At 43.8% G+C, this 12922-nt stretch overlaps 1 protein-coding gene across 6 annotated transcripts in view; it reads left to right on the top strand.

The window, feature by feature from the left end:
- The window catches only part of Arel1 (apoptosis resistant E3 ubiquitin protein ligase 1), a 53941-nt gene that overhangs the window by 24650 nt on the left and 16369 nt on the right, over positions 1-12922 (top strand). For 3 of the 6 annotated variants that reach the window (XM_029540715.1, XM_029540714.1, XM_021201964.2), the window contains 6 exons: positions 3679-3739; positions 4610-4836; positions 6620-6857; positions 11162-11331; positions 11542-11722; positions 11905-12152. In XM_029540715.1, coding sequence (XP_029396575.1) covers positions 3724-3739; positions 4610-4836; positions 6620-6857; positions 11162-11331; positions 11542-11722; positions 11905-12152 — 1080 coding nt within the window. In that variant the 5' untranslated portion in view covers positions 3679-3723. Of the gene's footprint in view, positions 1-2307; positions 2443-2478; positions 2709-3678; positions 3740-4609; positions 4837-6619; positions 6858-11161; positions 11332-11541; positions 11723-11904; positions 12153-12922 lie in introns of those variants that run through there. The other 3 variants (XM_029540713.1, XM_029540716.1, XM_029540717.1) reach the window with 3 other exon arrangements.

Here is a 12922-nt window from a genome sequence, read left to right as displayed (position 1 = left end):
TGCTTGCTGATGCAAATAGATAATGTGCATTGTGTTGGTTTAAATATGTTTGGCCCAGGGAGTGGCACTATTAGGAGGTGTGGCCTTGTTGGAGTAGGTGTGGCCTTGTTGGAGGAAATGTGTCACTGTGGGGGTGGGCTTTGAGACGCTCCTCCTAGCTACTTGGGAGCCAGTCTGCTCCTGGCTTCTTTGGATGATGTAGAACTCCCAGCTCCTTCTCCAGCACCATGCCTGCCTGGATGCTGCCATGCTTTCCGCCATGATGATAATGGACTGAACTTCAAAACCTGTAAGCCAGCCCAAATTAAATGTGTTCCTTATAAGAGTTGCCTTGGTCATAGTGTCTCTTCACAGCCGTGAAAACCCTAAGACACGAACACACAAGTGGGAAGGCCCAAGGTTGATAAGTGTCTTTGCTTGATGGCTTTTCACCTCTATTTTTCTGAGGTGGAATCTCTCGCTAATCCTGAAGCTTATCATCAGTGTGGCTAGGCTGACTGGCCAGTGAGCATCAGAGCTGCTTGGTTTTGCCCCCACAGGGCTGAGGTTGCAGGCTTTGTTACATGGGTTCTGGGGACCCAAGCTCAGGTCCCTGTGCGTGAAGCACCAACTAAGCTGTGTTCAGCTCCTGTAAGAGAAGGTTTAAGATTAGTTTTTGTCTCATATTAGTTACCTTTTTGAAATAAAAAACAAAACAAGAAGAAAAGAATGTAAATGCCTTAAATTTTTTTTTAAAGTTATGTACAAATCAGAGGTAGAAAGAATTTCTAAATTGAAATTAGCAATTTTGGGGAGTAAGGAGTTAGGCTTTTTCCTACAGCTTGAGGTCAGGAGTTATTCCATGAGCAGAAACTAAAATAAGAGGATGTGTAAACAGTGAACATGACTTTTTCCAAATATCTATATAACACAGTTTGGTTATATTTGCAGGCGCATGGGCAATTTACCAGTGACTATGTCACAGAAGAAAATATCTCCCCAAATATTGTCCATTAACTACCTATAAATCCTCAGGAAGGGCTGGGGCCTTGTGAGTTCATCCCTTCTCCATGCTAAGATGTTAATAGGCTCCATCTTATGCAGGTCTTGTACAGGTAGTCATGGCTTCTGTGAGTTCAAAAGTGTGGCAGCCACGCCATGTCTGGCCAACAGTATGCCACAGTATCCCTCCATCTTTGCCTCGTAAGTTCTGGGTCTTCTCTTCTGCAGTGCTCCTTGAGCCCTGTGTAGGGTGATGCAGATGTCTCATTTATTCTTGAGTATGTATTCAAGTCACTATTCTTATCATTTGACTAGCTATGAGTACAGCTACCCTTGTCCACAGCCACTCGAAAGTTCTCTAATAACCACAAATGACAACACAAGTGCCCTGTGAATGTAAACATTCCTTAGAAGGAGTTTAACAGACATCACTTCTATTTAGTCCAACTACAGCTATAGCTTTTCTGCTGGGGTCTGAGACCTCACTTGTGGGTTTTGATCAGGTTTACTGTACCAAGAGATGGCTTTTTGAAAAGGCACGGAGACATTTAGTGAGTATATATTTGAGTATAAAGGTTCTGATCTGGGTAACAGGAATCTGAGGAGAAATGATGAAAGAGTATGTGAGGTGTGGCTAAGGAGAGTAGTGTAGGGTGGAGCAGGACAAACAGGGCAGAGGGAACCCATGACCAGCACGTAGGCTGTGTGCCGGGAGGAAGGAGAGGGAGGAGATGGAGAGGATTACAGGCTCAGGATGTGACCCTGGGGAGACTTGGAGCAGGGTAAGTGTTTTAGGAAGGCTTTAGGGCTGTGATGTTAGAGGAAAGGATGGTTTAGAAAGGTCAGACCAGTGAGTGTGCAAGTGACAGAGCTCAGGCTTTACTCATATGTTCTAAGAAGAGGAGAGTCCCTTGGGAAAAAGTAGCCACTGGTCCTGGGTTTTAAGTAGTGAAGTGGATTGTGGTAGAGGCAATAGAAATGACTTACTGGAAAAGGTCTAGGTAATATAAAAGCCAGTACTAATAATTTGGTTGAAAAATAATCTAATAGGGAAAAATAATGCCCAAGGCTTTAATAAGGCAAAGGTGAGTCTTGCTGGAGTCAGAATGGATGTTATGCTCTGGGCTGTTCCCCAGTGCCTGACACAGCAACCCTTAGAATTTGTTGGATGGCTTGCTTTAATGCGAGTTCTTAACTTCTTATAAAAGTTTTCAGTCATCACATTTGAAGAGTGTAAAGAATTCCCTTGAAGGGTAAGATTTGTTGATAGTGAGAACTCATGTCCTTTGTAATTGTTAATACATTTCTCCCTGAATTTCCTGTCAGCTCTGAAGCAAAGGAGTTATGATGCTGGTTCTATAGATAAGCAGCACGAAGACTAAAAACTCACTGTGTTCCTGTTGTGGTTCTAGGCTAACGTGTTAGCCCACTAAATCCTAATAACACCCAAATGAGATACATGTGAGTATTCTCTCCATTTGACAGAGAAGAAAACTGGCTCACAGTGGAGAGATTAGATGGCTTGGCCAGGGTCACAGTTTGATCCTATAAATCTGACTCAAGGATCGAGCATCTGTCTGCCTGCTCCTCTGTGTTTTACTATTTGTTACACTCTCTGACTTTAGAGCTGTCGATGCTCTGATGAATTATGCCAAAGTTATGCTAAGGAGATGAAGATACTAAATCTTGTTAAAGCAGCAAGAGTCGTCCCCCCACGGAGGTTGTAGGTTAGTTATGGCCCTGGCCCTTCCTTCCTGTTTGGCTTGCTGTTTGCCATCTGCCTCGTGGTGGGGATAAGGTCGTGACTGTCAGGGACAGGTAGGCATTTTCCTGTCCTTGTGTCTCAAGCCGTGTGTCACCTCTCTCTCTCTTAAAAACTTGAAGCACAGTCAGATATAAATGCACACAGGTGCCTGTTCTCCTTTTCCCTTTTCAAATTGTTTTGTGCTCTCCAAGGTTGGAGTCTAGAAATCTTTAGATGTCTTGTCTCTGAGTGGGGAATACTAACGTTATGTATTGGGGGGAGGGGGGGACAAGTTGAGTAACAGTGAAAATTTCCCCCCAAACTCTGGTCTTAGTGGGCACCACTTAGATGGAAGGTTCCATCCCCTCCTTTTTTTCCTCAACTCGGCTTTCTGTTGAAGCCATCTTCCCTAGGGCCCATCAGTTTGTCTCATCTGGTAATGTCATGAATGACTCTCCTTTGTACCCGCTACTTATTATTGGGATGACCCAGAGTTCACTTTGGTTTCATAATGCTAGCATGACAATCATATTTACTTGTAAAAAAAAAATCTTTAATTTATATAGCTTGTTTTTTCTACTTAGCTGGATTGCTTTCAGAGGGCAGATAACATGGGGGGAGTGCTGCATTATCCTCTTTCCTTGTAGTAATTAGCAGCAGTCTTCACAGAAGAGGGAACTAAGAAGGTGAAAGCTGTATCATTTCATGTGTAGTTAGCACTAAATCAAGTGGCCACATTCTGAGAATGGTCAGTAGACCCTAAGCCCTTAGGCAGAGTGCCACAGGCTTTATTAGTGTGACACATGGCACAGGGCCCCTATCAAGCTTGGCAGAGAGGATGGGGATGTTAAGGCACTAAACTAGAGCTGGTAGGCTTACGCATGTGCTCTACTTTATCTCCTGAGGTGGCTTTAAGGAGAATTAGAAGACACTGAACAGATATTCTTTTGCAGTTGCAGCTGTGATCCTCGGCTGTCTGTTGGCATTGAAGAGACCTGATGTTTTACGTTATTGGTATGTGATCAGATCTTTTTCCTTGTCTTTTGGTTAATGTTGTTGAGTTCCCATTTGCCTCCTTATCTCACCTTCTCCTTGAAAATGGAGCTAGAAATACCTCCACTTGTGCCAGAACATACCCTCACATAGTTGGCAGAGTTCATTCATTTGGGAAATATTTATTGAGTAATTATAGTGTGTGCCAGACACTGTTTACTGTAAAGTCCAAGTCAAGGCAAAAATCTGCCTGTAAAGAGTTCTCAATATGAAGGGGGAGGTAGGTAAGTAGAAGAAGTTGGTAGATACAGAAGATTGAGGGTACCCAAGAGAAGGAACCCCTAATTGATGGGACTTGTGAAGGCTTTTGCCAAGTGGACACAAAAACAAAAGGCTTCCAAGTGGAGGGAAGCAAGAGCACACTATGCTAAGCACTTCTGTGAGGGGCAGCATGGCAGGATGGTAGGAGGGGCCGTGCCTGGGCTTCATGATAGACCACAGGGTCAGAAGACTGTTCTGTGAAAGGCAAGAGAACAGATACATTCCTTGTTTGGCAAACATTTGGTCTCCTTCCACACACTCAGCTCTGCCTGGGTGGTGCACAAGCAGTCATAGGTGGTTTGTTAGGACTGGTGAGGTGACATCCTAGCATAGCTTCATTCACAGAAAACACCATTGTGGGGTTTGTCCTAAGATCAGTTACCTACTTATGCTCTAGAAGCTTCTCTCTACACATTACAGTGTTTCCTTCCTAACTTCCCTCCCTCTACTCCTTGTTCTTACAATCTTCAGACACTTCTGACCTCCTTTAAGCATTGTGAGCTGACCAGTCTGTTCTGTAGTCGTTGTAATGTGTAACTGGCAGGTGGTTTGTGTTTCTCTTTCATGTAGGTGGAATCATAGTGTCTGTGGTTGCATTCTTCTTCACAATTAAGTTCCTCTTTGAGCTTGCCGCACGTGTAGTCAGCTTTCTTCAGAATGGAGACCGTGAGCGCCGAGGGGACCGGACCATTTATGACTACGTGCGGGGAAATTACCTGGATCCCCGGTCCTGCAAAGTGTCCTGGGATTGGAAGGACCCCTATGAGGTGGGCCACAGCATGGCCTTCCGAGTGCATGTAAGGGAATGTTTCTGTCTCCATACCCATCATGGTTTCTGAGTCATTTGCTTTCCAGGGACCAGTGCTGTCTTATGGTGCAGGCTGGAATGTTAACATTTTCCCTTGTTTTCAGTCCCTCCCAGGAACTTGGGAATTGTTAATATCTGGAGAGGCTTGAATTTTCCTATCCTTTGGTTTACTGGGTACATAGCTTTGAGGAAGTGGAAAACCTAATGTTATGTTTTTCAAATAATAAAAAAAAAGTGCTAACTGGGCATGGTGGCGCACACCTTTAGTCCCAGCACTCAGGAGGCAGAGGCAGGTGAATTTCTGAGTTCGAGGCCAGCCTGGTCTACAGAGTGAGTTCCAGGACAGCCAGGGTTATACAGAGAAACCCTGTCTCCAAAAAAAAAAAAAAAAAAAAAAAGTGTTGAGACTAGTTGGATGCACTGCTTTGATGCCAGCACCTGGGAGGTAGAACTCTCTGATCAAGAGTTCAAGGGTCATCCTCAGTTCAAGGTTATCCTGTGTACATAGGGATCTCAAAGCCCATTCTAAGCCATATGGGTCTCTGGCTCAAAACAAAACAATATTTTTAATCCCAGCACTCAGGAAGCAGAAGCAGGCAGGTCTCTGTTAGTTCTGGCCCAGCCTAGTCTGCATAATGAGTTTCAGGGCCAGGGCTATACTGTGTGACCTTCTCTAAAAAAGGGATTGGGGGGGGGTCAAGAAAGAAAAGGGTGGCCAGGCATGGTGGCGCACACCTTTAATCCCAGCACTCGGGAGGCAGAGGCAGGCGAATTTCTGAGTTCGAGGCCAGCCTGATCTACAAAGTGACTTCCAAGACAGCCAGGGCTACACAGAGAAACCCTGCCTCAAAAATATCCAAAAAAAAAAAGAAAAAAAGAAAGAAAGAAAGAAAGAAAGAAAGAAAGAAAGAAAGAAAGAAAGAAAAAGAAAGAAAGAAAAGGGTAAAAGGAAAAGTGGGAGGAGCTATCTGAGATTAGGATAATAAATGTAGCTGGGAAGCCCAAGCTAGCCCACTTTCAGTTTGTGTAAATGCCACCTTCCTTTTTCATTGTTGTTTCTGAGACAGGATTTCCCTAAGTAGCTCTGAATGTCCTGTAACTCACTATGTAGACTAAGCTAGTCTTACCTAGAGATCCACCTGCTTCTGATATTTGGATTAAAGGTGTGGGCCTCAATGACTGCCTGGCATTGTAGCTGCCTTTTAGTTGGAACACAGCCATATTCCTCTTTCCGATGCTTTCTCATTTGCATAGCTGTCTGTGGTCCACAAAGCCATAAATACTTACTCTCTGGCATTTTGCAAAGAAACTTTACAAGCCATTCAGCAGCTCTCCACGAAGTAGCACTAAGTTTGTTGTATGAGCCTTGAGTCGCTCAACCCAGCTCCCTGCCCCCCAGTGCCAATGCTAGATGCTGCTGGTCAGCTGCCCTCACATTTGGGTTAGCACTAATGCTAGAATAGAGCTGGGGACACTGAGGAGGCAGCATTTACAGAAACCTCAAGTGTTCTCGACTTTGTAGTGTATGCTGCCCCGTCCTCTGCAGAGGCAAAGACTTGCCCATGAGTTAGTGGTTTTCTTTGTCATGTGTATAAACTTGTCTCTCACTGTGTTCCTAAGACCAGAACTGAAAACTGAAAGGAGCAGGTGGACACGGGTTTACCATTGTGACTTTTGGCGGTTGCTTCCTCTACCCCACACCCTGGTCACATGGGAAGTGGTTCTCTCCCTCTTGTGTACTAATGGGTGCCCACCCCTCTCTTCCCTTGCAGTTGTTTTACAAGAATGGACAGCCTTTCCCCGCACATCGGCCTGTGGGACTGCGGGTTCACATCTCTCACGTTGAACTAGCAGTGGACATTCCAGTGACCCAGGAAGTCCTCCAGGAGCCAAATTCTAATGTGATGAAGGTGGCCTTCACTGTGCGCAAGGCTGGGCGCTATGAGATCACTGTGAAGCTTGGTGGCTTAAATGTGGCCTATAGTCCCTACTACAAGATTTTTCAGCCTGGTAGGTCCTTGGCTCATTTCTTGGTTCTCCCTTACTCTCTCATGCCTTCTTTGTGTTTGCTTTTCTTTTCTGGTAGGGTGTGGTGGGATCAAGGGCTTCCTACTAAGTATGGACTCTGCCTCTGGACGGGACTCCCAGTTCTTCCTTTAAAAAACAAAAAACAAAAACAAAAAACCACTTAGATTAAGATTTTGCTCACATGTCACAGATTTCATCAATTTAAATATAATGGTTTTAAAATTCATTGCTCAGCAGGTATCACCACAGTTCATTTTAGAGGATTTTCATTATGGTACCAAGAAACCCCAGACCAATTAGCAACTTTGTTGTCAAACCCCTAGCTACAGACGCTGTAAAGTTGAGTTCTCTGGCCAATTCTATCAGTGTAATCATAAACTAGGAGACCTTTTGACTGTTGTTAGCCCTCACGAGGAGCTGTTTAGGTCCCTTGTGCTGTAGCATGTTTGACCTCACGAGGTGCTGTTTAGGCCCCGTGTGCTGTAGCATGTTTAGACCTTCATCCCTTTTACTTGCCAAGTAACATGCCTTGTATTGTCTTTTTGTAAGCGGTGGACATCTAGGTTGTTTCTTCCCATGTGACTTCTTGACTACTGTAAACATTTGAGTACAGGTTCTCTATTTACCCACCCAGGATTCATTTATTGACTTATTTATTGGGGGAGGGGCAGATCTGGGCCACAGTTCACACGTGAAGGTAGGGGGACAGTGTGTAAAGTCAGCTCTTTCCTTCATTGTGTGTGTTCTGGGGATCACACTCAGGCCAGCAGGCTTGGAGGCAATGTGTTCTTTCCAAGTAAGAGAGGTAGTATCACTTTTGTGGTCTTTCCGGCATCCGTGTTTGAGTCTCTGTGGGCAAGTGTTTGGATTTCTCCAGGAATAGAATTGCTGAGTAGTCAGTCTGACGGGCTCTGAAGGGCCTAGGATACTAGACTAGAAAGGAGATACATTCTTCGGATTTTTTTTTTTTTTTTAACAGACCTTTTAAAATAAAAGCACCTTGGCCCAAATCCACTAGTACTGTCAGTATGTATTTTACTTCATACTGAAGAGCATCTGTCTGTGATTCCTGCCTTTGTGCCAGCTAACAAATGCTCACTGACACTACAGTCTAAACTGCAATTTCTGACTCTTGACTCTTGGTTCTGCAATATCAGTGTTTAGTGTTTGGGAGTCCTATCTGCTTGTATCTTTCTAACATTTTTGAAGATGCCATTAGATACTGGCTAGTTTGGTATCCACAGAAATAATAGCACATTGGCTAACTTTGGAAGTTAAAGCCTAATGATTGAAGTCTCTGTTTGGCTGGTGCCCAGTTCTCTTTTTCTAGAGCGAAGGAAACTGGCCAGGCTGTCTGCATTGTCAGTCTCTTTTGCCTGAATGCCTCATTCAGAGACTGTCCACTTCCTTTGCCACATTTTTCTTGCCACCAATGGAGAACAATCTGTATCATTATGTACCTTCTCTGTTTAAATTAAACTTATGTTGAGAATTATATTCTCATGCATGATAAATAAGAGATAGGGGATACCCTTATCTAGTTTTCCAGCGGTCACATCTTTCAGATTGTAGCATAATGGTGATACGGTAGAGCATCACAGCCATGTCTCTGACATGAATACAGTTAAGGTATGTGGGGCTGGAGAAATGACTTCAGAGCACTGGCTGAGGACCCCGGTTCAGTTCCTGGCACCCAGACTGTGGCTCACAACCATCTTGTAACTCTAGCCTCCATGAGCACCAGGTGTGTACGTAGTGCATACACATACATGCAGGCATAGCACACATACGAATAAAATAAAAGTAAAACTTAAAAAGTTTTTTAAAGGACACAAACATTTCTGGCATTGTACAGATCTTTCCAGTGTTGCCCTTTTGTAGCTACGTTCATCTTTCTCTACTCCCCTACCCCCAGGCTTGTTTCTGACGTCCTGGAAACTCGGGGATCTATTTTCCATTTCTTTACTTTTACAAAAACCAGATACAGTGACCCATGTCTGCAGTGATCTGTAATTCCAGCACTCGGGAGGTAGAGGCAGGGGGACCAGGAGCTCAAGATCTTCCTTAGCCAACCAGGGATACACAGCCCCTGTCTAAAACCAAAGCCCCAAACCACAGTTTTCCACTAAGTCATTTGAAGAGTGTTCGAGTAACCTCTCAAAACTGGCTGAATTTTCGGGTGATCTGTCTGTTGTCAAGTGTATGAGTGCTTGGTTCTGTTGTGTGGGTACCATTCAGTGATATGAATACTTGTTTAACTATTCATCCATTGAAGGACTTTCTGATTGTTTCCTGTTCCTAGCTATTATCAACAAAGCAACTGTTAACATTCATGTATAGGTTTTTTTTATAAGAGCATTTCTTAAAGTAAATGCTCTGGAATATGTTTGCCAAGACATTTGATGTTGCAATTTTAGTTTTTAAAGAAAGAAATTGCTAAACTCTTTTCCAGAGTGGTTGTACCATTTGGACTCTATTTCTTTCCTTCCTTGCCACTGTAATATTGTCACTTTTTTATTTTGGACATTCTGATGAGTGTGGGTTTAACCTGCATTTCCCAAATGGTAAGAGATGATAAACATCTCTCCATGTGCTCATTTGATATGTTATCATCTTTGGTAAAATATCTTTTCATGATATTGGCATATTTTTTAAATTGAAAATTTTTGGGTTTCCACTGTTGTGTTTTAAGAGCCTCTTTACATAAATCCTATGCACTAGTCCCTTGTCCAACAGTTAAAATCTGGCTTTTCTTTTAGTCCTCTTAGGATCTTCAGTGGTGTAAGACCCTTTTTAATATTGAGAAAGTAAACACACACACACACACACACACGCACACACGTATATTTTCCTTTTGTGATCATGCTTTTGATATCAAAGGTCTCTGGCTAATCCCAGATCCTAAAGACTTTTCTTCACTGGTTTTTCTAAAGTTTTATTGTTTCACTTTGATGTTAAAGCCATGCTCCATATTTAGTTGACTTTTATATGTGACACTTGTGACAAGGTTCTTGATATTTTTTTTTTCCTCCAAGTTCTTTGGTTGCCCAAGGACCATGTTTTGCACCTTCGTCATCTGGGTGTGTGTGTGGTGGTCTGCCTGAGGTTCTCTATGATAACGTCAGTAGTTGTGTCTGCCCCTCCTCAGCGCCCATCAGATCAAAGAGTTTGATAAAAATTGTCTTAAACCTGTGTTTCAACATGGACAAGTTGGCATGTCCTCTGTGTTGAATCCTTTAATTTACAAGCATGGTATCTTAGTTGTTTGAATGTCCTCACCCATGCACAGGGACAGGACTCTGGGTTAAAAAGGAGGACACAGAGCTGTGAGGGGCCTGTGATGGAGATAGGCAGACAGGGATTGGGTGTGTGTGGATGGGTAAGATCAAAATATAGTTTATTTGTTTCTGGAAATTAATGTTGTTTTTTGAGACAGGGTTTCAGTGTAGCCCAGGCTGTCCTGGAACCCACTGTGTAGACCAGGCTGGCCTTCTACTGAGAGATTTGCCTGCCTCTGCCTTGAAAGTGCTGGGATTGAAGGCGTGTGCCACCACCGCCTGTAATTCTTAAAGAATAAATTCTGTATTTTTTTTTTTAATTCTGTATTTTTAAATCAGTTTTCTTGTTCACGGCATTAATGGTGTTCCACATGCAGTCTTACATGCGCTGTGTTAGATTTGCACCTGTCTCATGCCCTTTGATTTTGCTTTTGCCGTTTTCAGTGTTCATTTCTTATTTTGTTTACTATTATTTTCTGTGTATGTATGAGTGTGGGCACATTCCAATGGCAGGTATGCACAAAGAGATGAGAGGACAGCTTTGTGAAATGTCTTTCTCTCCTTCCGCCTTTTCCTGTGCTCTGGGAGTCACGTAGGTCAGCATACTTACACGGCGCCTCATTGTTACACGATCTCACCAGTTTCGAAGTTCCTGGCACTTTTTTGGCCTTTTTTTTTTTTTTTTTTTTTTTTTTTTTGAGATATGGTCATTCTATATAACACTGATTGTCCTGGAGTTCACCATGTAGACCAGGCAGGCCTTGAACTCTCAGAGATCCACCTGCCGCTGCCTTCCAAGTGCTGGGGTTGAAGGCACTCCTCCCGGCTCTCTGGGGGACTGCAGTGCTGAACTTGTGCTTCTCAGTTCTTTCTCATTTCGTTTGGTACAGAAAGTGGTTAAAAATAACAAGGAAAACAAAGCCATTTCTCAAAGCAACAACAAAACCAAGGCTTCACAGTTCATTCTTTGAATCTGCTTTTTATTGGTCTTCATTATCTTGTTTTCAGGAATGGTGGTTCCTTCCAAAACCAAAATTGTGTGCCATTTTTCTACTCTGGTGTTGACATGTGGGCAGCCACACATTCTGCAGATAGTGCCCCGAGATGAGTATGACAACCCAACCAACAATTCCATGTCCCTGAGAGATGAGCACAGCTACAGCTTAGCCATTCATGAGGTGAGTGAATGGCCTTCCCTCTTCCCTGGACAGTCGGGCTCTCCAGGTACCCTCACTCCCACCTCTCTTCCCTGACTTCTGAGCCTCCTTGGCTGTATCTGGTAGTGCCTGTCCCTTTAGGAAGTGTGAGGCATAGATTAAAGGAGCCACAGGGATGCTCTTTGTGAAGCAGAAAATGATACATGTGTCATCACGCTTTGCCTCCTGTAGCTTGGTCCTCAAGAAGAAGAGAATAATGAAGTCTCATTTGAGAAGTCAGTGACATCCAACAGGCAGACTTGCCAGGTGTTCTTGCGGCTCACCCTGCATTCCCGAGGTTGCTTCCATGCCTGCATTTCATATCAGAACCAACCCATCAATAATGGCGAATTTGACATTATTGTCCTTAGTGGTGAGTTGAAAGCTGTGACTTGATCTTTTCCTAGCCATTTCCTCTTTATATATCTGTTCCCCACCCCACCCCACAAACATTTGATATTTGAGCTAACAGCCTTGTAGTACATGAAGTGACCATCAGGAGGTAAGGTGGCCCTCCCCTAATTCCTACTTCAAACCTTACTCCTTGTGTTTCAGAGAATGAGAAGAATATTGTTGAACGCAATGTGTCCACCTCAGGAGTGAGCATTTACTTTGAGGCTTACCTTTACAATGCTAACAACTGTACCAGCACACCATGGCATCTTCCTCCCATGCACATGAGCTCTTCGCAACGTCGGCCCTCCACTGCTATTGAGGAGGACGATGAAGACTCACCCTCAGAGTGTCACACCCCTGAGAAGGTGAAGAAACCGAAGAAGGTGTACTGCTATGTGTCACCAAAGGTTGGAGCCTCTATTCTTGCCTTAAACACCCTCCCCACAGACCCCCCCCCCCCGCCCAGTATAGCCAGTGTGTAGTAATGGACACTCTAAAGTGACAGTCTTGGTGTCAGTAGGGCTGGGTCATCTCCAGGTAGTGTTTCTGTGGCAGTAGAGAGGCTTCCTGGCATGCATGGAACAGGAGGCCCCAGCGCTGCTGCCGAAGTGGTTTGTTTTGTGGGAGGATAAAAATCACTGTTGGCCTCTTTTGCTGCATGGAAACAATTTGATCTTTCATTCTGTGAAAACGTGAAACCACATTAAATAGTTGTCACTAATAGGCTTGAAGATTGTAATGAAGATGATTGTTGCAGAGAACTTAGAGATGCCTTCTTAGAGGGTTTTTTCACTGTGTTTTTCCAATCCTCACAAAAATGAGACTATTGGAAATCCTATTAGATCTTTTAATCTCATAATCAAGACTGGCTTCAAAATTCCTTGTGCGTTTGCCCTTCCTTCCTTCCTTCCTTCCTTCCTTCCTTCCTTCCTTCCTTCCTTCCTTCCTTCCTTCCTTCGAGGCAAGGGTTTCTCTGTGTAGCCCTGGCTGTCCTGGAACTTGCTCTGTAGACCAGGCTGGCCTAGAACTCAGAGACCCTTGTGCTTTCTAACATAATGTAGATAAATATGTATTAACAAGTCTAGCCTTTCTGTAGAGTAGAAGGGACAGCAGTGATGTGATGAGTGGGGTGAGAACTGCAGATTGGCACCGAATCAATTACTCTTTTTTTTTTTTT

Source organism: Mus pahari, chromosome 7, assembly GCF_900095145.1.
Source record: "Mus pahari chromosome 7, PAHARI_EIJ_v1.1, whole genome shotgun sequence".
NCBI classification, from domain to species: domain Eukaryota; kingdom Metazoa; phylum Chordata; class Mammalia; order Rodentia; family Muridae; genus Mus; species Mus pahari.
This window is presented reverse-complemented; position numbering and strand designations above follow the sequence as displayed.